General features: G+C 54.4%; 2 protein-coding genes and 1 long non-coding RNA gene across 5 annotated transcripts; 2 read left to right on the top strand and 1 right to left on the bottom strand.

The window, feature by feature from the left end:
- The first annotated feature begins 935 nt into the window (after positions 1–935).
- ANKRD53 (ankyrin repeat domain 53) lies at positions 936–6,299 on the top strand. Its single transcript, XM_073791761.1, has 6 exons — positions 936–1,054; positions 1,336–1,474; positions 1,811–2,010; positions 3,306–3,470; positions 3,845–3,965; positions 5,580–6,299. The coding sequence occupies exons 1-6, from the start codon at positions 996–998 to the stop codon at positions 6,297–6,299; spliced, it is 1,404 nt and encodes a 467-aa protein (XP_073647862.1). The 5' UTR covers positions 936–995.
- Positions 6,300–6,955: 656 nt separating this feature from the next.
- Positions 6,956–15,402, bottom strand: TEX261 (testis expressed 261). 3 transcript variants are annotated; one of them, XR_002177898.3, is made up of 7 exons: positions 15,217–15,402; positions 14,250–14,329; positions 12,700–12,853; positions 10,782–10,849; positions 9,997–10,099; positions 9,513–9,691; positions 6,956–8,827 (listed from the first exon to the last, which is right to left on the bottom strand). XR_002177898.3 is itself a non-coding variant. In XM_004313394.4 (6 exons), the coding sequence occupies exons 1-6, from the start codon at positions 15,284–15,286 to the stop codon at positions 9,576–9,578; spliced, it is 591 nt and encodes a 196-aa protein (XP_004313442.2). In that variant the 5' UTR covers positions 15,287–15,402; the 3' UTR covers positions 9,065–9,575. The 3 variants fall into 3 exon arrangements, 1 of the variants encoding a protein (XP_004313442.2); XR_002177899.3 differs by having other exon boundaries at positions 6,956–8,463; XM_004313394.4 differs by lacking the exon at positions 6,956–8,827 and having other exon boundaries at positions 9,065–9,691.
- LOC141276319 (uncharacterized) lies at positions 15,384–16,175 on the top strand. Its single transcript, XR_012325651.1, has 2 exons — positions 15,384–15,697; positions 15,945–16,175. It is a non-coding gene; the product is annotated as an uncharacterized lncRNA (long non-coding RNA).
- Positions 16,176–24,232: the final 8,057 nt, after the last annotated feature.

Raw genomic sequence — 24,232 nt, 5'->3', positions numbered from 1 at the left:
TTTCCCTGGAAAGGGGGAGAGGTCCTTCTGGTTGGAGAATCTGCATTTTTGTCTCTCCTTGCAGGTCACTGTGGTCATAAAAGACCCTCTCCCCTCCATCATAGACCTTCCCAGTGCAAACACTGGGAAGTCCGGTGCAGAAGGAAGAAGGTCGTTAGAAGTGGGTGGTGTGGCCAGATAAGCCTAGAGTCGACCCTGGGGCCTCAGTAGCCCTCTAATAAGCTTGGGGTCTGTTTCCCCTGAGAAGGGGTGAAAATGTGGATGGTTCAGTAACACTAACACTGATTCAAGCAACACTTATTGCTTGGCTACTTGACCAAAGTCACGCGGCTGATTTACAGTGCACCTGTTTCGCTTCAGGTGGAAGTGTAAGGGAATAGAAAACCTTGCTGGAGGGCAGTTTGGAAACGTATATCAACAGCTAAAAAATGTTCATTCCCTTTCACTTAGTAATTCTACTCCCAGGAATCCATCCCAAGAAAACAACCAGAAGTGAGCCATTTAGTTTTCTGCAGCACATGTGAAATTGACAGCGCACCCATCACGATGTTGGGCTCTGGTTGCGTCATAATACACGTTTAGGATGTGGACTGACAACGGAAGCTGGCTCATAATTTAGCGCTGAAAGAAAAGAGGCACAAAAACGTATACAATATGCATACGCATAGAGTAATAGACCGTGATTTCTGTGGGTGGTGGGATTGATTTTTAATATCTTCATTGTCCTTTCTGTTTGGTACAATCAGCACTTAACCAATTTTATAAACAAGAGGTACGCGTCTTTCAGTGTGGGGTGTGTGCGATGTCGGGTCTCCAGGACGACTGGGCCGCGGGGGTGGGGTGGCAGGCTGGGCGGCGCCGGGGCCGAGGAGGCGAGCGGGACCGACACCGCGACCCTCGCCCGAAAGCGCCCGCCCGATCCCCGGAGCGGGAGCTGGAACCTCGGCGGGCGGGCGGCACCCCGCAGGCGGCGGCGCCTCTCAGGGGTCGTCCCCATGCAGCTGGCGGAGAAGGTGTCAGCCAGGTGCGGCGACTCGGCGGCCCGGCAGCCCAGGTGGGCCTGGGAGCGGGTGTGCGGGCGTCGGGGCGCGGGAAACCGCTCGGGCCTCCCGGAGCGACCGGGCGTGGAGCGGCGGGGGTCGGCCGGGTCACGCTCGCCTCCTGAGCGGTGCCCGGGGCCTTCGACGACGGTCGCGTCCCCATTGCCCTGCCGCGCAGCGCGCCCTGGCCCGGCCTCCAGAAAGGCCTTCGTGCACGTGGGGGCCTGACCCGCGCGGGCCCCGCAGGCCGCCGCTGCCCGGCTCACTCCCGCCTTCCTCCCCGCGCCTGCTCTAGCTCCGTGAGTCTCGCCGAGGTGTGGGACCAGAGGGCGATCGGGAGCTACCACGAGCTGTTCGCGGCCTCGTTGGGCAACCTGGAATGGTTGCGGTTCTGTCTAAATCGGCACCGGGGGAAAATCCCGGCCGATGACAAGGTAAGGCCTCGGAGCTCAGGGGCGGGGACCGAAGTCGTCTCCACCCCACAGAGAGCTCCGTACGTAGTAGTTACCTGGCGAAGAGTGACAGTGGAGCATCCGGAGATGTCCTTTTCTGGGTAGATGGTCCTAATTCACCTTCCGACCGTCTGGAAGGTCATCTTGGGGGAGCGAGGAAGGGTGAGCCATACGGGAGTGGGAAAGGGGTACGTGCGATTCCCCGGGGGCACAGAGAAGAGGGGGAGGGTAACCCCAAGAAATTGCTCTCTAGGTTAGGTTGTGGGCCCTGGGTGCCAGTCCTGCTCAGCCTCTTCCCGCCTCCTCTGGCCCCCACAGGGTTTCACTGCCATCCACTTTGCAGCCCAGAGCGGCAAGCTTGCATGCCTGCGGGTCTTGGTAGAGGAGTACGAGTTTCCCGCGGACCTGCCCACCAACAATGGCCAGACACCTCTACACCTTGTCATCCGCAGAGACAACAAGACCACGGCCCTGCCCTGCATTCACTATCTGATAAAGCAAGGGGCGGCCCTCAACACGTGAGTCCAGCCTATGCGGGGAGAGTGGCTTGGAGCCTGGGCAGATAAGAACCCCACTTCCAGGCAGGCAGATCCAAGCAGGACAGGCAGAGGGGCTGTGGGGTGACAAGGATTGATTCCCACATGAACAGTCAGAGAGCCCACATGGTGTCGTGGTTAAGAGATTTTGGGAGAGGACAGACCTAGTTCGTGTCCCAGCTTTGCTACCTGCTACCAGACAGAAAAACCTCAGGCAAGTCACTCAACCCTAAGCCTCAGTGCTCTGGTTCCCAAACCTGTCTGTACACTGGAATCACCTGGGGAGCTTCAAAAATACCAATGCCTGTGTTCCAATCCAAAGGCTGTCATTTAACTGGTCTGAGGCGTGGCCTGGACTCTGGAAGGCTCAAAAGATCCCCAGCTATTTCCCATTTGCAGCAGAGTTTGGGAACTTCTTGCCTCAGTGTCTTCAACTGAAATTTGGGGGGATGACAGTGCCTATCACGTGAGACTATTGTGATAATTGAGAAAATGCATGGAAAGTGCATGGATGGCATATAGGAGACTGCATTCATTCAAAATACTTATTCAGCATGTAATGTGCTAAGCGCTGGGCCAGAGCTGAGGAATACAATGGTGAACATACAGCAATGGTCCCTGCCCTCGTAAAGCTGATACACTAGCGCAGGAGCAGACAGCCAATTAGCAAACTAATGAATGAACAAAATGACAGAGTGTGGTAAGTGGTTATGAAGGGTATAAACAGGGTGGTGGGGTGGTGAGTAAAGCGGGCAGGGAGAAGATCTATTTGGGAAGAGCAGTTACCTCTAAGGAGAGAATGGAGAGGTGAGCCAGCCTAGCAAAACCAAGGACAAGTGTTCCAGGCAGAGGTGTAAAGGCCATGCTGGGAGAGAGTGGGGCAAGGTCAGAGGGCAAAGTTGGGGAGGAAGCAGGGCCCCGGCCATGCAGGCCTTGTGGGCCATGGCTAGGTGTGGGGAAGGGGCAGGAGGGCTGAGTGGTTTAAGAGGAGATGAGGTTAGTGGTCTCTGAGCTCCAGCCAACCAGCTCTCCTTCTAGCATTTCCTCACGGGCACACACCCCATAATCAGACTTTTGCTGTTCATTTAGTACAAACCCTCCTTCTACAGTTGAAGAAACTGAGGTACAGAGAGGAGAAGGGACATGCCAGGGTCACCCAGTGGACTGGTGGCAGAGCAGGCCTGGAAGCTGGCTGGCTCACCTATCTGACAGGCAGATGCCCTTGGTCCTTCCTTTCTGCCCTCCTCCCACCCCCACCCCGGCGGGGCCCTCCACAGTCAGACATGCAACGGCTCCACACCCCTGCACCTGGCAGCCCGCGAGGGCCTGCTGAGCTGTGTGAAGGTCCTGGTGCAGAAAGGTGCCAATGTTCATGCCCAAGATGCCATGGGCTGCAAGCCCATCGACTACTGCAAAATATGGAACCACCGCATCTGTGCCCGGTGAGGCTGTGAGAACCAACCCTGCCTGTCACCCTTCCCCAGGGCCCTCACCCAGAGCTGAGCATGTAAGAGGAGGGTCTGGGGATGAGCCTGCAGAGGGCGCCTCTCTCCAAGATGCCATTCCCAGGGCTGTCCACAGGGCCTCACCCCTGGGGTTTAGCACTGCCGTGAGGCCCCAGCTCCTCGGCAGGGGGGTGGTGATCCATCAGACGCTTTAGCCAGAGGGGCCTCGGGCAGTGGGGATGGGTCATCTTGCTCATCTCACCTCTGGCAGCTCTGCCCACTCCCACCCAGGCCCTCAGCAGCAGCCAGTCTTCCCTGCCCAGGGCGAAGCTCAGTCACTGGGGAATGACACGCCCCGGCCTCGGCACCAGGTTCTTGAAGGATGCCATGTGGAAACAGGACAAGAAGGACTTTGCCCATGAGATGGGGAAACTGAAGAGGCTCAAGAACCAGCTGGCCCTCATGGAGGAGGACTACCTGACTGAGTATCAAGTAAGGGGTAGGGCCAGTAGGACGGGCAGCGGCACCGGCCATCCAGGCATGTGAGCAGAGGCAGGGGCCCACATGCACAGTTAGTTAGAAGAGTGGCTAGAAGTGGTCCCATCCAGAAGGAGCCTCCCTCACCCCCTCCTCTGAGGAGGAGGGCTCCAGGAGGGTGCCGAAGGGATAATGCTCAAGTGGACGCTTTAAAGGTGGGCAGCAGTTGGCCACATGAAGAATCAGGAAAGGACTAACCTGGTAGAAGGAACAGAGAGCCCTGCGGAGGGGCATAGGGGCACATGAGAGCGTGGAGTTTGTCAAGAAGTGCAAATTCAGTACAGCCAGGGGATCAGATGTGAGCTGAAAACTGACAAGCTAGAGACCCGGCAGGGGCCCAGATCAATGTCAGACCTCAGCTGGGACAGACAAGGAGAATAAAGGATTTTAAGCAGGTATAACGACACAGGATGTAAGAACCAGAAAACCCCAAAAGAAGATGCTGGGACTCCTAAGTGGATCCGGGAGTTGGGAGGGCTTCGGGGCTGGCAAAACCCGGTACTCCAGCTCTGTTCCAGCTGCATTGCTCGCCAAACTGCCCTGTCCTACCCTCCGTTGTCAGTGTCACCCAGCCTTCACAGTCATGTATGTATCCAGAGGAGGCAAAGCCCATCTGTTCCCGTGGCTCTAAGATTTCCCAGAAGCCCCTTGAAGATCTCCCCTTATCTCTTATTGGCCTCAACTGGACCATGTGTCCATTCTTGTTCCAATCCCTAGAGCTAAAAGAAAGCCATGTGTTGACTGACTTAGGTCTGGGGCGAGGCTGATGGAATTACTATGATTGGCTTAGCCTAATCAGAGCCTACATCTGAAGCTGGGTCAATCTCCAAACCACCTGACTGCTTAGCAACAGTCTGGCAAGTGAGACACTGAGATGGGGAGGGGGGAAGGGATCGGTTCTGTGACGAGTTGAAGGTTCAGCTCTAGAGGAGGCAAGGACAGAGAGCATCACCCCCTAGCCTGGAGAGCCAGCCAAAACTGTCTCTCTCCCTACACTGACCACTCAAGGCCCACCACTTCCAAGAAGCCTGCCCAGATTAGCTCCATCCAGTTCCTAGCCTTCCAAACTTTTCTGCTTTCTCCTTCCAGGGTCAAGGATAACCCTACATCACTCATTTGCCTTTTTCCCCATCAACCCAGAGACTCTCTTAGGGCAGGCATGTCTCCACCATCAGACTGGGAACTCCTTTAGTGGGGGTGGAGGCTGGTCTCCCCCATTAAGACTCAAGTTTTTCCATAGGGCAGGGACTGTGTCTCCCCCCTCAAGTTGGAGACCTCACCTAGGGCAGAGGCTGTGTCTCCATCAGATTGGAGGTCTCGCCTATGGGAAAGGCTCTGTCTGTCCCATGAGCCCAGGGGCCCCCTCCAGGCAGTGGCTGTCTCCCCAACAGAACAAGGGCTCCCACAGGCAGGGGTTTCTCTCATCAGACTCCGGGCTCCCCGGAGGCAGGAAGGTATCTACTCAGTCAGGAACCTGAGGTTTCCAGGGCTGCAGCCACAGGGCCCCCTTCCACAGAAGCACACGGGGGGTAGCCCTCCAGAACTACCTTGTGCCTTCTGATGTTGCAGAAAGAGCACCAAATTCTGAGAGAAGCTGCTTTCAAGAAGTGGCTCCAACGCAAGCTGCCGCCCCAAGGCCCATCCCCCAGCCGCGACACTCAGGGAGAGCCCCGTCCTCCACCCCAGGCCACCGTGCTCTCCAAGACCCCCAGGCACGGGGCACTGCGGCCTCCCAAGAGCTTCTACCCCTCCCAAGAGGCGCGCCTGCGGCAGGCACTGCAGCCCAGTCAGCCCTCGGTGATGCCTATACCCACCTGCAAGCAGCTCATGGTCAGGCGGCCCAAGGTGTGGAATCTCAGCAACAGCCCTGTCAGGTCCCCCGCCGCCCAGATTGGCTACCCGCAGGGCACCCGCCTGGGCGTGCATCCCGACCCCAGGCCGGAGCACGACTTCCGCTGCTTCCTCGAGGTGAGGTCCGACGGGCACGGCGGTGCGCTCCTGCGCACGGTGGCCGGCAACCAGGTGGCGCCTGTGCCCCGGCTGCCTTTAGAGGTGATAATCCGTGAGCTGTACCCGTCGCTGCAGCCGTGCAGGATGAAGGTACCCCAGGGCTTCTGTTCTGTCACCATAAGAGAGGTGCCCCGGAAGCGGCGCCTGGGCGATGGCACCTTCTGGACCGACACTCTGAGCATGAACCTGCGAGAGACGTTTGACGAAGGCTTCCTGGCAGCCGTGCGAGCCCATCAAGGGCTCCCCACTCTGCCCTCCCCCAAACCACCCCCCACTTAAACTTATTTTGGTAGCCTCCCGACTGGAGGCTGCCCAGTGAAGGCTGAGGTGTGGTGATTCTGTATGGATGGGGAGGAAGGGGAGTGCCCACAGGCTGCCCACCCCCAAGCTCAAGGATTGGAGCCCCCTCCCCGACAAAACCCAGCTCCCAGGTCTCCCTTCTCTCCACAAAGGAATCTCTTGGACCCCCCAGGAGATCCAAGTTAGGGCAGTAGCCCAAGGCTCAGAGTGGGGATCCTCCTCTATCCTGGGCCTTACCATTGTAAAAGTGACACCTTGGTGTCCCCATTTCCCTTCCTCACACCCAACAGCTCACCAGGGACAAGGATTCCAGGATGACGGACCACTGGGAAATTCTGCCTCTTGTTCCTATTAAGTCCTTCCTGCTGCAGGTTCTAAGCCTCACTCTGCATCTCCAGAACAGGGAGGAAGAGAGCTAATGTGTCACCCTGCCATTGGCTTCCCTGCCACTATGGGCTGCCATCCTTCATTCCCAGCTGCCACTGGGGTTTCTGCAGCACAGGGAGGCACAGGCAGCCTTTCTGGAGAAGGGAGGGAGGACCTATGGCTTCCGTTTGAGACTGAAAGCACTTGTACTTTCTCCAGGAAGCTATCCTGGGTCCCCTGCTATCCCCTGTACACACCACTACAAATCATTCATTAAACAAACATTTATTGAGTACTTTCTATGTGCCAGGTGCCAAGCTAGGCACGGTTGATACAAAAACTGAAGGACGATTCCTGCCCTCAAGGAGCTTACAGTCTAATGGGGAGATAAACCAGTAAGCAGGCAAGTAAGCCCAGGGTGATCTGTGTGGTGTGCTGGAGGGAGAGGGGACATTCAAAGTTCCTTGGAGGAAGTGAAATCTAAGTTGAGAACTGACAGAGAAGGTACTCAGGCGAGCAGAAGGGAATTAAAGTGGCATCTCTGGATACAGGAGGCTGAAAATCAGAATGCAAGGTGGCAAGTGATGAGGCCAGATGCGAGCGAGAGCTGGGACACCACGAGCCTCACGAGCCATGCTCAGGGGTCTGGACTTTATCCTGACGGGGGGAGCCGTGGAAGGTTGTAAGCCAGGGAGTGACTAGATCAACCGTGCATTAGAAAGACAACTCTGGCTGTGGGATAGAGAAGCAGAAGGAGGCTGTCACAATAATCCAGGTGAAAGGTGCTGACAGAGGGAGTGGCTCAAATCAAGAGATGTTAAGAAGGTAAACTTGACAGTCGTTAGAGATTGGATGTCAGGGCAGAAAGAGAAAGCAGGTTTCTGGTCGGGCTCCTGAGTGATCTTGGGGCCAAGGCAGGTACCCAGAAAAGGCAGGTTGCAAAGGGTGGCACCAAGTGCCATCTGGGCCATGAGAGTTGCCTGTGTGCCCAAAGGCAGCAGAACTGTGGTTCAGAGGACCGAGAGGGATGCTGGGGCTGGCTGTCGGCTCTCAATTCCTTGAAACCATCAGCACGGATGGGCTCCTCCAGGGAACACACGACCGAACCCTGAGAAACCCCACTGCGCGGGGGGTGAGTGGAGGGGCCTGCACAGGACCCGGAAAGGAGCAGCCCGAGAGGGAGAACCAGCCACAGAAGTGCTTGGGACGCTGGGGGGACGAGCCCTGCCCGATGCTGCACAAATCCAGAAAGAGGAGATACGAAGAGGGTCCGCTGGACTTAGCACACGGCCACTGGCAGCCCCCAGAACACTGGCAGTGGAGCGAATGGAGGGCAAAGCCACACCACTGGGGTGAGAAACAAAGAAATGGACAGCAACGGAGGGCAAGGCCAGCTGCTGGCCAGCAGTCAGGACACTGGCCTCCAGTGTCCTCCACCTTGTCCTCCCTTGTCTGCATAGGACAAAAGGGCCTGGCCATCTCAGTGCCACTGAGAGAAGGCCCAAATGTACTGCTCCTCCCCAGGAAAGGGGAAGGCTGGGATTTTTAAGAGAACGGGAATGCTAGACCCAAGGAAATGAAGGGCTACGGCGGGACTTGAGGCAGGACGTAGAGGTAAGATCTTCAAGCACAGAGGTCTTCCCTGTGGCTGAAAGGTACCACATGTGTGCAGTCCATCTCTGCACCTGTCTGCTTTGCTGTGAGGTACAGGACATGTCCGGTGATGGCTCTCGTGGGGACTTCATTCGCATAGGTACTGCTGAGTACTTGTAAGGCACTGTAGTTGGAACGCAAGGTCAACAAATGCGGGCCTGTGCCCAGGACCTGGCCTGCCTTTTTAGAAGACTGATCACCTCCCCAGGAGCCAAGAGCACTCAGAAGAGAGGGCCAGCCCTTGTGTGCTCTTAGAGTGACAAAGAGCTTCTCTCACCAGCCCTGTTTCTTACAAAACAGGCTGTAGCCCAGGCCGCCAAGAAGCCAGTTTTTAATGTTTCTCCTCGAGCCTGAGATAGAATTCAGCCAGAAACCGCTCTCTTCCCTAGGCGAAGACTTATAAATAGGACACTGTACATGTTCTCCTGAAAAATCTAACCCCGTCCCACACCATCCCCTCTCGCCCCCAGTCTGACAGTCACGGAGCCCTGAGGAAAGAAGAGATGCAAGGAGAGAGAAGGGCATTAAGAAAGGCCGCATCCATCCCCACTCCCCCGCCTCCCACTCCAGGCTCGGCTCCTCATCTCTGTCCCCTTCCCACTAAGGGCCACAAGAACAGTCCCTTCGGAAAGGCAAGACCCAAACCCAGAAAAGGAGCCCCTGGCGCAGAAAAGCCAGTCCAGGCGGAAGGTCAGCAGAAGAAAGGAAGATGAACTTTCAGGGTATTAAGGCAAACAGGGCCACCTAGAATCTTTATTCAAACGGGAATCAGCACTTGGACAGAAATCACAGTTCAACAGCAGAACTTTCTCTTGCAAGTGCTAAGCCACGGCCCCTCCCCATGGCCATCTGCCCATAGCAGTTATCACTGTCTGCTCTCCAGCTTCACGGCCCCTGCCCTGCCTGCCCCGGCTGAGCCAGAACTCCGGACCCATCACAGGAAGGGGCGGGAGGGCCACAGGAGCTCAGCTCTGCACACCCAGGTGGGCCACGGCCTCCTGGCTAAGCAGGCACCGCATCCTCCCTGGCGCCCTCTGAGGTCTCAGCCTCCGGCAGCATCACATCTGAGCCAAGCTGAGCCTCCTGAGGACGGTGGGGATAGGGGCTTCCGGGGGAGTCGAGGGAAGGAGGGCCAGCGCTGGGGGAAGGTGCCTTCCAGCTCCCGGCACCCACCTACTGCAGAGGCCCAGGGGCCTGACTCTCCTGATCTTGCCCCAGCATCCCCTCCGCAGAAGTTCAGTACATCTTCTGCCGACTGGGTAGAATGGCCTCTTTGATGAAGGAGAAGACAACCAGGATCCCTAAGCGTTTGCCCCGCTTGCCTTTGGTGAAGTAATTGGAGACCACGTCATCTGTGGAGACACAGGCAGGGAGATGAGTGTGTGTGTGAGTGTGTGTGTGTGTGTGTGTGTGTGTGTGTGTGTGTGTGTGTGCAGGGAGATGAGAGTGTGTGTGTGTGTGTGTGTGTGTGTGTGTGCAGGGAGATGAGAGTGTGTGTGTGTGTGTGTGTGTGTGTGTGTGTGTGTGTGTGTGAACACAGCTCTGCCCACCCAGAGTCCAAGTGTCTCCATCACAGGGCGGGCTCCAGCTCCCCCAGCAACTCAGGCCTTGCTGGCGTCCTCCCACCATGCCTCCCACCTTACAAACCCCTTCTCACCTCCAGGCTGCATGGTGGAGGGCAGGACGTTCTCCCCAGCCGACAGTGACACAAAGAACGCAAACGGGATTATCCACAGACAGAAAGTGAAATAGGCCAGGACCTGGCAACAGAGACACTGAGATGAGGGGACCCCTGGAGATGCCAAGGCTGGGCCAGGTGTGCTCACCATGTATCTTAGAGAGGCGGTCAAGCGTACCCCACACTTGATCTCTGAAGGGGACCAGGGCCCGGGAAGCAGAGACAGGACACCCCCAGACATGGAGAAAATTCAGTGGGGAAAGGTGGAGACCAAAGATGACTGTGTGGCCACAATCCCCAAATCGTGGTCACTAGGACAAGCAACTCCTCTGAACCAAAGGAGGCAGATGGAGGGCAAAACCATGAATGACCCATGTTCCCTAGAGAAGCGACCTTGTTCTTCCCCAGGGGTTCAAACTGGAGTAGCAGGGTTCAGGGTTGTGGCCCACCCCTGCCCTGTGAGGTCTGCGTCAGACCAGGCCACCCCACCGCCCCTTCACGACCTTAGGATGCTAGGCTGGGATGCTGGCATCCCCAAAGGACTCACTGGGAGACAGCAGTGTCCTCCCCACCGCAGCCAAAGGGGTCCCTGCTTCTCATCCTCACTGCTTTCTAAAATCACCTATACCATTTTTTTAAAAAATGTATCATCCCTGAATAAACTCAGTTTCAAATCATAGTCAAGTTCACAAAGAAATCACGCAAGTCCCTTTTATTCGCTCTGTCCCGGTTAGTAGTTTGATGACGTACTGAATACTTCTTACCTCTGAGAAGGGATAATATTCCTCTGCAAAAAACTGAAATGCTAGGTAATGATTCACCACCACTAGCCCTGTTGAGGGAATGAAGAGTCATTTATTCTGGGGTGGATAACATAAAGCAGACTTTCAACCTTCACAAGGCCCCGGAGGTTGGAAGCCGACGCTTAGTCCTGACCTCACACCCAGCTCAGAGCATGGCTCCGTGCCAAGCGCACTACTCTCCAGAACCCAGTTTCCCGTCTGTGAGAACGGAAGAACTAGCCCCCACCCCACCTGCCCGCTGCAGAGGGCACTCATGAATCCAATTAGAAGTAGGTAAAACACTCTTTGAATATTATAAGAATGAGACTCCAGCGCTACACACTCCAAAGCATGGTGCCAGTTGACCTGGTCTTTAGCAGCCATGAGTCCTGAAGAGAGCTCCGCAGGGCTGTGTGGAAGGGTGTCACGGGCGTGCAGAGCACACGCTCCCAAGGAGTCCACTCCAGTCGGGGCAGCAGGGAGGAGGCTCTCACTCCTCAGGAATGAAAGGGCACAGTTTGCTAGACGGTTTGCAGTGCAATCTTAGGGTTCCTCAAAATTCTCGGGGAGGGGTCCGTCCTCAGGATAAGGTTCACTGGTGTGAACTGGTATGTTCTGGATCCCACCACCTCCTTAGCATGCAGCCAAATTCAGAGAGAGATCCCGGGGACTCGCTGCTCCGAGACAGGCATTCCTGCCGGTTCCCACGGTGAGGTGAAGGGCAGGCACCAGAACAAGGCATCCCCTCACACCCAACACCCCTCACATACACCTCACAGCCAACTGCCACGAATCTTTCCTCTTTTCTCTTCTCTTGCCTCTCCCCTTCTAAGGCAGACAACCACAGCTCTGCCGCTCCTAGCCGCGCTCTAGGGCGAGGGCATACTGGAAGATAGGATGGTACCTGACACCCACAGATCTTCAGAAAAACTCTCCCAGGCACCTTGAGGGCAAGTCAGGGGAGTGACAAAGGGAAGCCAAGGGAGCTCCCCAAGGGGTGGGGGGATTGGGGAGCACCCTCCCCCCTGGGAAGACGCAAGAGGAGCCTGGTCTCCAGGGAAGGATCCTCATACCAATCCCCGCAGAACAAATCCTTTGGTGGAATCACACCAAGGCACTCAGTCCTGGCTTTAACACTGTGCCCTCCTTGTGAGTAACAGTCTCTTTCCAGATTCTCTCACAGAAACAGAAAAGCAGCTCTAAGAAACCCCAATCAATCTGATATCTTGACCAAAGGCTACGATGACCAGTAATGACTAAAGGGAGAAAAGGCAATCCCAGTAACCAGATACTGTCTAGAACCTTTTCCGAGAATAACTATAGCATCTATGTGCCAAATGAGTCTCCTAAACATCACTGAACAGATGGAGAAGCTAAGGCCAGAGAGGGGAAATGACTCCCTGGGGTCAGAAACTGGTGGCAGAGCAAAGGCAGGAAGGCCACGGTCCTCCAAACTGGGTCTGTCAACCCCAAGGCAGCTGTCTGCAGGGACCCCCAGAGCCCCAGGAGGCTCGTCTTAATCACGACTTTGGGCCAGAGGACTGGATGGGGAGCTGCCTGCAGGCCAGGGAAAGGCTTTGGGCTTTTCCTGGCCAAGTGGTTTCTTAGGGGCTATAACTGCTCAGCCAACCCACCTCTTTTCCCTTCTCAAACCCTTTGTCAAACTTACCTCCCTAGGAAAGCCCTCCCTTTCTGAGTATCCCAGCCCCCCAAATTCTAGTCATTAGAGCCAATGCGGGCCCTAGGCTCCTCATGTGTGAGAACCCCAGCCTCCAATCAGCCTGGTCTCCTGGAGGACCTCAGCGGTTTGCCTCTTTTCTTTATATCCCCTTCAGTGCCCTAGACTGAGCTGGGCACGTCCAACCAACTCAGTTGCCTCCCCAACTATGTCCCCTCTCACCGCACGACAGGATGAAGTTAGGCGAGGTCAGCATGATGAAGGGGAAGGTCTGGAGGAGGCCAAAGTAGACAAGGTTGGTGAAGAGGCCCACACCAATCATGTAGGTGGGGAAGCGCTCAAAAACGTAGAGGCCAATCAGCACAGCTGTGGAGAACTGAAAACAACCAGAGGCACACAGTGCGGGGAGCTTCTTCCAGGCAGCCTTTCTGGACTCACTAACCCCCAGCCTACTCAGGGCAACACTCTGTTCATGTTTCAGTCTCTCCTTGTTTCACAGCCACAGTTCTGACCTCCCCAGCTAGTCTCTCAGCTCCCAAAGGGCAGCACTTTTCAATCTCAAAGTTTGTTTGACAGCAACCCACAGTAAGAAAAATTGTTTACACTGTGACCCCAACACATGTACATATACATGATCAAAGTTCAGATTTCAATTCTAGTCTTTCCCATTCCTTTTTTTTTTTGTGGTACGCGGGCCTCTCACTGTTGTGGCCTCTCCTGTTGTGGAGCACAGGCTCCGGACGCGCAGGCTCAGCGGCCATGGCTCACGGGCCCAGCCGCTCCACGGCATGTGGGATCTTCCCGGACCGGGGCACGAACCTATGTCCCCTGCATCGGCAGGCAGACTCCCAACCACTGCGCCACCAGGGAAGCCCTCCTTTTTTTTTTTTTTAATGCTGATAATGATCTACTGAATTGATTGCACAACCCAATAATGAATCCTTCCTGCAGTTTGAAAAACATTGTTCTGAAGGACTTATAGCTGTCAGTGCTCAACAAAAGGCAGGCAGTTGGTTGAATGAAGGTCTAATTCCTGTACCAACACTCATGAACTGGGCCTCTGAACCCAGAGCTGAGAGCTATGGTCTTGTCTCCACCACTAACTCCCTACCCCAGGCCATGCCCAAAGTGGAAGTGGCTTTTGACAGCAGGTGACTTGAGAGGCACTGGGCTCGTCCTGTCCAAACGTGCCCCCAGACCCTCCCCAGCCTTTCCTGCAGCTGCAGAAATCTATCCACCAGCAGTCACTCCTGTGGCTTGGACATCAACGGCAAGGATTGTGTCTTCAGGAAGAGAAGCCTTCCACGAGCCCTGAGCTGGGCAGGGCCTGGGGCAGGGAAGGTGTCTCCCTCTTAGACCAAGTCACTTGATCCAGTTAGAAAGAGGGCAAAGAACAAGTACTCAAAACTGTCCTTAAGGTTCCTCTCAGTTCTAAATGCTGTAAGCAGAGCAAGGGGCTAAGACCCCTGAAGGTGGTCAAACAAAGGCAAAGCCACAGCCCTGTCAACAGAGAGTGGGCACTCAGCTCTCGCCTTAAGGAGCCAAGAACGAGGCCCGCGGTGAAGCAATGCCACTTGGGGAAGGAGGCCAGGGGAGACATAGGCCCAGGAGAGCAGACCCAGGGGGACAAGGTACAGGGCAGGGAGGTAGGGGGTGGTACCCTCCGGAAACAGCAAGGACACAGGTCTCATCACCCAGGCCAAACTTTCCCCACTTCCTCCTTCTGAGGCAGGGCAAGAGTGAGGGGGATCCTGGGGAAAACTGCCACTTACCCAGATCATGTATTTTATGATCCTGCTGGTGGCCACTGTGTATTCTTCTATCAATTCTGCCAGGTAATAGAGTCCGGCCGCTGGCAGGGGGGAAGCAAGCAGGGAGAACATTAGCCAGTGTCACTCCCACCATGCTGATCACCCCTCTCTCTGCAGCTGGATTCCACTCAACCTTTCATGATTCCGTTAGGTAAGAAACAAACCAAACAATCCGTGTGTTACCCTCCCAAGTCGGAAGTAAAACTCTGTCAGGGCAACTAAGGAGAGATTTCATAAAAGTGAATGGAAACCTGTATCTGATGCCTCCGCACAAACCTAACCTCTGGCCCATAAAAGGGAATTTCTTTCGCTCATTCAGTAAATATTCGCTGGCATTTAGTATGCGCCAGCTGCTGGGCTGAGAGCTGAGTACGGCACGAGACAGACGAGGTCCCTTCCCTGACCAGCTTTGCGGGGGTGCGGGGGTGCTGAGTGGGAAGGGGAGTCAGACGATCCCAGTAGGACAAGTCAAACCCCATAAGGAGTGCTTCCCGGAGGAGGTGAAGTCTCAGCTGAGATCAAGAGTAGGAACTAGCCAAAAAGGGAAAGGCCGTCAAAGTCAGAGTCGGAAGCACCAAGGGCCCGAGGCGAAAGGGCGGAGGTAGGTGTCTGGGAAAAGTTCGGTGCGGCCGGCCCCGCGACGGAGGGCGCGGCAGCGGTTGGCCATGCGCGGGCAAGGGGCACTTGAGTCAGCCTCCCCTGGGCACCGCTGGGGCGGACTCTGTGACTCCTGGAAGGACCCGAGGTCAGGCTAGGCTACTGGGGTCAGGAGGAGGGGCAGGACCAGGCGGGGCAGGAAGGGGGATGCGAAGGCCGGAAGGAACGGGCGGGGGTCTCCCGGCTCTCTCCGGCGCCCTCGTGATGCGACCCCCGGCGAGCACAGATGCCGGAGCTGGAGCCCGCGCGGCCCGGGGTCGCGCACTCTCACCGACGGCCAGCGTGATGAAGGCCACCTGGATGAAAAGCGACAGCCAGCTCAGCACATACATGAACCACATGGCGCCCCCGCCCCGGCTGCCCGCCAGCCCGCCGGGACGGGCCTGCGCGCTCGGGCTCCGGCAACACGGAGTCTCCGCCACCGCCGCCGCGTCCCCGCCCCGCGGACGGTCGTGCGCCGCCGCCGAGAGCAGCCCGGCCCGAGCACCGCCCCCAGCCGGGTCCGGACTAGCGCCGCCCGCCGGCGCGGAGGGCCAACCGCTGCTGCCCAGACCGGCGCGCGCCCGCGGACCGCCGGGCTCCCGAGGATGCAAAGAGGGGGCCGGTCGGCAATGCAACCACGGGGAGGCGGGACGGTCCTGAGGCGCGGGGACGCAGCGCTAGTACCGGAGCTTGGAACGTAGCCACCGGCCCCTCCCTGTGCACTCCCGCGCCAGCCTGGAGTTGCCCAGGGCTTTCTTTTGCTCTCGCAGGTAACAGGAACAAAACTGTTGAGTGCCTAACGTGTGACAGGCACTATGCTAAAAGCTAGGCTGTAGGTTCATGATGGAAATTAATCCGATGATGTAGATCAATTTATGGATGGGAAGCCAGGGCCTAGGAAGGTTACTTTGCCTCAGGTTATTGTACATCTAGGAAGAGGCACAGGTAGGAATTGGGGCACCTTTGATTAGTCATCCTCAAGCCTAACTCTCCCTCTCTGTTGACTTCGCCCATTAGGCGCTGAATGCATTTACTACACCTCTGGAAGAGCTAACTGAGGGGCCCCAAGGAGCAGGGCAGCCCTTGTCAAGAAGTTCCCCATCTGGTGGCCGAGACAGGCATGCCAAAATAATGTATAACGGGCCCCTGGTATATTTCTTATCTCAGAATTTTTTCATGTATAAAAATAAATAAATATTCCTCAGAAAAATTAATCATAGGATTACCATGCTATCAAGAAATAAAGAAGCCCTTATGTATTTTTTAATCGTGGTAAACTATACATAACATAAAATTTACCATTTGAACCATTTAAAATGTACAGATCAGGGCTTCCCTGGTGGCGCAGTGGTTGAGAGTCTGCCTGCCGATGCAGGCGACACGGGTTCGTGCCCCGGTCTGGGAAGATCCCACGTGCCGCGGAGCTGCTGGGCCCGTGAGCCATGGCCGCTGGGCCTGTGCGGCTGGAGCCTGTGCTCCGCAATGGGAGAGGCCACAACAGTGGGAGGCCCGCGTACAGCAAAAAACAAAACAACAACAACAAAAAACACACATAAGATTACAAAGCAAAGAAATTACACTGAAATACAGATATCAAAAAGTTTTTTAGAAAACTGTGTGATATAATAATATATATGTTTCTTTATTAAAGCGTAACATAACCCAATCTAACAGAAAGTCTAATAACTACCTCCCAGTGACACAATAAGAAACATACATTTGGTCTCTGCCCCCAGTTCCTGACACAGAACTCCTAAATTCCTCGGAATTTCCTGGGTGATAGGAGCATCTTCTGTTCTAATGAGGTGACTCTTGGTGGGTCCTGGTTAGCTTCAGTAAGGGGGCTGGTCACCAGATTGGAAGCTTGGAACTGTTTCTTCTTTGGCCACACTGCGTGACTCGTGGGATTTTAGTTCCCCGACCAGGGATCGAACCTGGGCCATCAGCAGTGAGAGCGAGGATTCCTAATCACTGGACCATCAGGGAATGCCCTAGAAGCTTGGAACTCTCAATCCTACCCTCCATCCTCCAGGTAGGGGAGAGGCACTGGAGATTGACTTAATAATCAGGAGGAAGCCTCCATGAAGATCTCGAAACCATAGGGTTCGGAATGGTGAATACATCCACATGCTGGGAGGGTGGTGCACCCCAACTCCACGAGGACGGAAGTTCCTGAGCTCAACCCTTCCAGACCTCACCTCTTCTCTGGCTGTTCATCTATGTCCTTTATAATATCCTTTACGATAAACTGGTAAACTAAGTAACTATTTCTGAGTTTGGTGAGCCATTGTAGCAAATTATCGAAACTGAGGGGAGGTATGGGGGAACCCCCAGTTTTGTAGCCAAGTCAGACAGAAGTATGGTACCACAGGGGCCCATGACTGTGACTGGAATCTGAATTGAAGGCAGTGTTGTGGGACTGGGGTCTTAAAGCTGTGGAGTCTGACGATACCTCCAGGTAGATAGTCTCAGAATTGAATAAAATTATAGGACACCCAGGTGGGGCCCAGAGAGTCGGAAAATTGATTGATGTGGGGGAAAAAAACACACATTTGGTGTCAGAATTGTGGTGAGTAAAGAGACAGTTTTCCTTTACTACCACAATGACAAAGGAGGGATGAATGTAAATATTTTCAAAATATCTTCAATCATATAAGAAGAGAGAGTCACAGATACTGCCAACTACTGAGTTTGTTGCCTGCATTCATAATGGAAGGAAATGTTAAATTTCAGTTAGACCTTAGTGTAAATAAAGAGGGGAACTTTTTCCCTTCCAACTTTCTAGAGTCCTTCAGTTTGTCTCCCTGAATTTTATATCTGCTGACTTCTTAGGGGTCCCCACACCCCTGGTTAAGAATTTCTGAGGGTTGTGTATAAGGAGAAGTGGGACCTTAAATGACTGTGTGCTTGGACTTCCCTAGTGGTCCAGTGGTTAAGACGCCACACTTCCACTGCAGGGGGTGCAGTGGGTGCGGGTTCAATCCCTGGTCAGAGAAGGGGAAGTTCCTTGTGCCGCCATGCGATGCGGCCAAAAAAAAAAAGACCGTGTGCTTACTTACAAGGCTCTACATTATAGCACCGGGAGAGACTGAAAACAAGCTAAATGTTCATTATTAGGAAACTGGACAAGTACGTTTTGGTACATTATAAAGCAGAGCCGTAAAAACAATTGAGGATGTTCTTTAGGTGCCCATAGAGGAGGATCCTCTTTTGAAAAAAGCAAAAGAATCTGCATAGATATTTCTTTATATGGACTATCTCTGGAAGAGTCCATTAAAAAATGGTAACTTTGCTTGCCTCCTAGGAAGAGAAAGAGTGGGGTTCAAGAGTAAGAGGGCATTTCCTCCATATTCCTTTTTATATCCTTAAAGCATTGAACTATGTAAATATATGTAAATGTATTACCCATTCATGAATTAAGTTTAAAATTTAAATGTTTGTAGTACGCTGGACCTGCCAGGATGTCTCAAGTTGTCTGTCGTGATAATCAGTCCCTTTGTGAGAAAAGCATGGGGCGCCTTACAGGTAAGTCAGCTAACCTTGGATCACGTGACCTGGCCACCCCTGACTGGCCCAATAGGGGAGCTTCATGGTTAGGTCTTTTCTGTTGGGGAGTTTGTATTTGAGACACAGAAGCATCAGTGAGTAGAAGCACAATAAAATCTCAATTCGTCTTAGTTTTTCCTAAACGTTATCCTCCCAAGGAGGAAGGGAAATATAAAAGTATTCTCCCACGCCTCCCCAGAATTGTAGATAAGGGAAAGTTGAGGCTGGAAAATGTTAAGGGCATTCAGATGGCTGACCCAGGACGGTCATTCCAGAGCTGGGCATTTTCACTTCCCCACAGTCTCAGAGCCAAAACTGGCCCCAGGTACCAAGGCTGAGGATTCATGTTTCCTCTGGACAGCAGGAAGAAGCCACGATTTCCCAAGAAGGTGGGGCAGGGCTCATGAAGGCTCTTTGGGACCTGTGCTTAGGCAGGAGGTCACCAGGATGAAAAAAAAACAACCTCTCTTGAAGGAGGGATGGGGTGAAGCAGAAGGGCTCCCATGCTCAATTCAAGGAACCCAAGAGTGAAAAGATTTGTAGATTCAAAGGTTTGTTGATTTACATATTGACAGACCTCAGTAACTACATACACTTATACCAATGTTACACGTACTCCTTTAACTTTTACTGATTCACGAGCTCATACGTTACCATTTGATTTCCACGTGTGTGGGGGTCAGTTCCCATACATCTCATGATGATGTTCTAGGGAAACTAGCTGTTTCAGCATCATGTGGATCTCTTCCTCACAAGACAATCATTTCCTTTTGTTTCTTTTTATAGTTTCTATAAGTGCACTCTAGTGCGCGTATAGTGTTCGTACTCTGCGCCAGACACTGTTCTGAGTGATTTGTATGTTTTAACCCATTTGACACTCACATCTAGCATAGGACATAATGCTATTACTGTCTCCATTTCACAGATGAGAAACCGAGGCTCAGAGAGGTTCAATACCTTATCTAAGGTCACACAGCTAGTAGTTGGAGGAGCTGGGGCTTGAATCTGGACAGTCTGGCTCCAGACCCACGTGGTTTTCTCTGGTCTCTTTAACTAACCTGCTGTCAGGGTGATTCTGCCTGCCTGGTCGTGGGCTGGGCCCCGCTTTATCTCCCTGAAGGCTGCCTGGTCCCCTGGCTCTTCCTTGTATCCCTCTACCTTTATCCTTATAGGAGCTAATGAATACACATCAGGGTTCTGGCTTTGGCCACCTCTGTTCACCTCTGGTCCCCATCAGCATCTTCCCTAGCTAACCTTCTCACATTCTCACACACTTACACCTTCACTGCACCCAAGGCTGGGGACTGGCTTTAGTTTGTTCTGTGGTCTCAGTGGTTATATGGCCGGGGCCTGAGCATCTCTAGGTGCTCAGAAGGGCGGGGAAGCGTGGAATGAAGAGGCTGGGCAGTGCGGGACCCTGCAGCTCCAGTTCCCCTGACCTGGCTATGTTCGCTGCCGCCCTCTAGTGGCGACCAGAGGACCGGAAGAGGACCAAAGCCAGGGCCGGTTCAAGAGAGAGCGAGCGCACACGTGCACACTTACACTACACACAGTTGGAGACAGGGTCTACCTCAGCATCCGGGCCTCTGCTGCCCCTGCCTGGATTGGCTACAGACAGTGATTGTTGTGTGAGAGACACCATGGAGTCAGAGACAGGCAGGGACAGGCCTGGAGATCCAAGGCCCCTCTTCCGTCCTCTTCCTGTCCTCCCGCTGTGTAGCTCTTGCCCCTTTCCTGGCCAGCTCCCCAGTGCCAACAGAAGCACAGTGCTGGGGTAGGTACCTGTCGCCCCCCTCCCACTCTATCCCTAACACGTACAAAGTCCCCTCTCTAAGGTGCCCACACCGTAGAGGAACACCTTTCCTGTGACAGTCCATGTAGTCAGCAGGTTTCTCGTTTGGAAGCTCACCTCTTAGGCCTTGGTTCTGCAGCAGGTCAGCCAGAGGAAACTTCTAGGAAGAGACGAACCAGAAACAGTGAAAAACAATGGCCACTCCTATGTCCCCATAATCCACAGGCCTCCTGACCCTGTTTCTCTGCTATGCCTCTGCCCCCACCCAGGCAGCTGCCCTGGTGTTCCTGGCACCCCTCCCCCACCCCTGTCACATGCCTGGGGCCCCAATTCAGGTGGCTGAGTTAAAGAGCTTTCTAGTGACAAGTCCTCAAAAGGCTCTGTTAATTGCCTCAGCATTGTCTTCAGCTAAGCTGCAGGGCCGGGAGCTGAGAGGACCGGATTGGGGGTGGGGAAGGGTGTGTGTGTGTGTGTGTGTGTGTGTGTGTGTGTGTGTGTGTGTGTGTGTGTGTGTGTGTGTGTGTGTGTGTGTGTGTGTGGCTGGAGAATGACAGGAAAGAACAAGGCAGGGGAAGGCAATACTCTGGGATTCGGCACATATCAACTGAGACCCTTGCAGATGTCTCCCTCTCCCTCTCCCTCTCTCTCTCTCTCATACAAACACACACACACACACACACACACACACACACACACGCACAGAAGAGCCCCTGAGCAGGGTTGTGGGACCTCCTCTGATGGAAGTCCAGCCAGAGCTGGGAGCTCCTCTCCAAGGAGAGGAGGTGGCCCCAGGAGCCCGGACAGCAGCCAGCCATTCACATTCACTCCACCTTTACCCACACAGATAGCTGGAGTGCCTCCCTGTCTTGATTCAAGCAGCTCTGAGTGGTCCCCCGTGACAGGAAATCCTGATTAGAAGAAGAGGGACAGCTGTCTCTGACGAGCTAACTCCCCTCGTGGGGGGAAAGAGGAGGCTGAGATGAATATATCAAAGGACTAAGAAGGGCCAGGGCCAGGAGGAAGTTCTACCTCCCACTTCACAAAGCAGGCCCAACATGTGCCTTTATTTGAACACCTTAAAAATTCACTACCCCATGATCTGTGAGGAAATATTTCTTTGTACTGAAGAGAGTGGTCCAGTTTCCCCCTTTGGGACTACCCAGAAAAAGTCTATACACTTGCTGTGATATTGTTATTAATGGCTAAGATTTGTTGAACATGTCTTTGTGCCAGGCATCAAGCTAGGTCCTTTATACAAACTCTCTTGTTTAATCCTCACGAAAAGTCTTTAAAGTAGGTATTATTTTTATACCCATTTTACGGAGGAGGAACCCAGGGCACAGAGAGGTTAGGTAACTTCATCAAGGTCACACAGCTAAGAAGGCCCAGATTGGGTGGCCAACCACGCTGCTGCCCAGGATACAGGACTTTCTGGGCCACAACCAGGAAAGTCGCGGGCTAACTGGACTGAGTTGGTCACCCCCAGTCCCTCGTCTTCCTGGCACCGGTACCTGCATGCTTAACCCCAGAACATCTTGTACCCGTAACCAGTGCCAGAGGAGGACTCCAACTATGGGGATCATCACAAAGGTCATCACAGCGTCAGCCACTGGAAAAAAAGTCCAAACACTTCTGCCCGCCGCATCTGGGTGTTGGAGTCGCCAAGGAAAACACAGCGCGGTCAAGCACTGAACTGCCCAATGCTTTCTTTACTCGTGTGAAGACAGAGCAAGGGCAGATTCAGCTGTGGGCCTCGGTTCCTCGTGGCCAGCAGGTGGCCCTGATGGCAGGTGCAGCCACCGCGGGGCAGCTGGCCTCTGTGCACCCCTCTTGTGCTGAAGCAGAAGCATCCCAACCCCTCCTTCCTGGAGTCTGCAATCCTGAAAGCTGGAGGCGTGCCGGAGGGGCACTGATGTGCACGTATAAGTGGGACAAAGGAGCACACGCTGAGCTTGAAACAGGGAAGGATATTCCCACACGAGGCGATAAGCCCCGCACAGGCTGTATGGGCTCATTATCTCTTGGGGAGGAAACGTTCCAGGCCCAAGGCCTGTCCTTAGGCCCAGTTAGGGTAGAAAGACTGCACACAGGAGAATGCCTTTCCCAACAGATACACTGCCTCCGAATAGCCACTCTTCAGATGTTACACACACACCCCCCCCCCCCCCGCCCTCTCCTTCCAGTCGTTCTCACATGGAACACTTTTGCCTCCTATGCCAGCCTCCTCCGCTTCTGCAGACTTTTCGTATCACCTCCTGTGATGGGCAGAGTCAGGTGCTTACCGTACAAGGGAACGAGGATGTGTAGACTGAAGGGCTGCTGCCCGATCGCCCTCTTTTCCTTTTTCCTTCCTAACAGAACGTCTATTTTACTTAGGGCGGCGATGTGTCCTGCTTTTCAAACAAAACAAAACAAAGCTCTCTGCTATCAACTTCAGCCCAACCACTGGGGGATTGGGTGGTAGCAGTAGGCAGGGGAAATACGGTGCATATCAAACCCAAACTGCACCTTAGCGCGGTGCCCCATTGAGGGTCCCTCCTTGCGCAGGCGTTCTCTCTCTGTTCACACAGAGTTAAGAGAGTTGGAGGCTCCTTCTCTTTCTGTGGTGTTCTTGCCTGAGACGCAGACTCCCCAGCCTCACCCGTTACACCCTGTCCCACCTTTCCACCTGGCAAACTCCTACTCATTCTTCAAGACCCAGCTCAAATGTTTCCTGAGACGGCGATGAGCATGTGCTCATTTCCTTGTCCCCAGTGCCCAGCACAGGGCCTGGCACGCAAGAAGCATCCTGCCTACAGGGCTGGCCCCGGCAGCAATATTTAGCCAGATCTCACTACAGATCACACTAGGGGCGGATCCTTAAGGACAGCCAGATTCTCTTTCCCAGAAGTGGAAAGGCGGCCTGAGAGAAAGCGGGGCCAGCCTGTGTGTAGCACGTGGCACTTAGCCAATAAGATGTCAACCTGAGAGCCCACTATGTGGGTGACAACAAAGGAAGCTAGGCTGTGGTGAGAAGGCCCCGGGCTGATGTGTGAGAAGATATGGTCAGTGGGGTGTGGCTTAGTCTTTCTGGATCCCAGTTCCAATCCCTTCCCATCCCAGCTTCCTCTTATCGAAGTTTCTGTTTCTTGCAACTCGAGAGTCCTAACTGCCCCAGGGGAAGAGGTTACCAGGGCTCAAAAGACACTGATGCGAAGTTTGCCCCCCCCCTCCTTCTCCGATGTCAGCTGCATCTACTCCCCCCTCGTTGTTTAACCCTGAGTCAGGGGGTTCTTGGTCCGGCTGCACAGCATAATGACTTCAGACCAAGTGGGATCAGACTCTGGGCTGGGGCCCCGGCTCCAGCAGTTTTTCAAATGCCCCCTTTGCACCGGATACCCCACTGTTTGCACAGGGCTTCCACAGGGCAGCCAGGATGGGATCCACTGCCCTGGGGGAGAGAAGTACACAGGGCACCAGAGTCTGGAGTACCCACCCCCCTCAGGTAAGACAGCAGTAACGTTGGCCGTGGAGGGGCCTGCCTGTGTGGCCAGCCGTGCCCAGCCTGCTCTTCTTCTCCCTCCCCTTCCTTCCAGCCCCTACTCAGCAAAGGGCAATCCCTGAAGCTTTCCCGGCTCTATCCCCCAGCCCTACACGACACTGAGTCATGGCCCTGGAGCCCTAAAGGACCTTGCTCCTCTGGCTGCCTGCCCTGCACAGACCCTCCTCGCCCCACTCACAGTGCTCTTCCTGCCCTTTCTCTCTGCCCATCCAGTCCCTACCAGTTTTTCAAGACCCACTTAATATTCCTCCTCCAGGAAGTCTTCCTGAGTGTTCCAGCCCATTCTAGCCCCCATCTTCTCCGGCCTCCTGTTTGCATCCAGAGTCCATGGTCCTCACCGGGCTCATTTACTGCCTCCTCGTGACTTTTCCAGGAGCTGACATTTTACCTCCGCAGCCAGCGTGTGAGACCCACGCTTGCCCTCCC

Source organism: Tursiops truncatus, chromosome 14 (genome assembly GCF_011762595.2).
Source record: "Tursiops truncatus isolate mTurTru1 chromosome 14, mTurTru1.mat.Y, whole genome shotgun sequence".
Lineage (NCBI taxonomy): Eukaryota > Metazoa > Chordata > Mammalia > Artiodactyla > Delphinidae > Tursiops > Tursiops truncatus.
The sequence above is the reverse complement of the archived record's forward strand: the minus strand, read 5'-3'. Positions and strand labels throughout refer to the sequence as shown.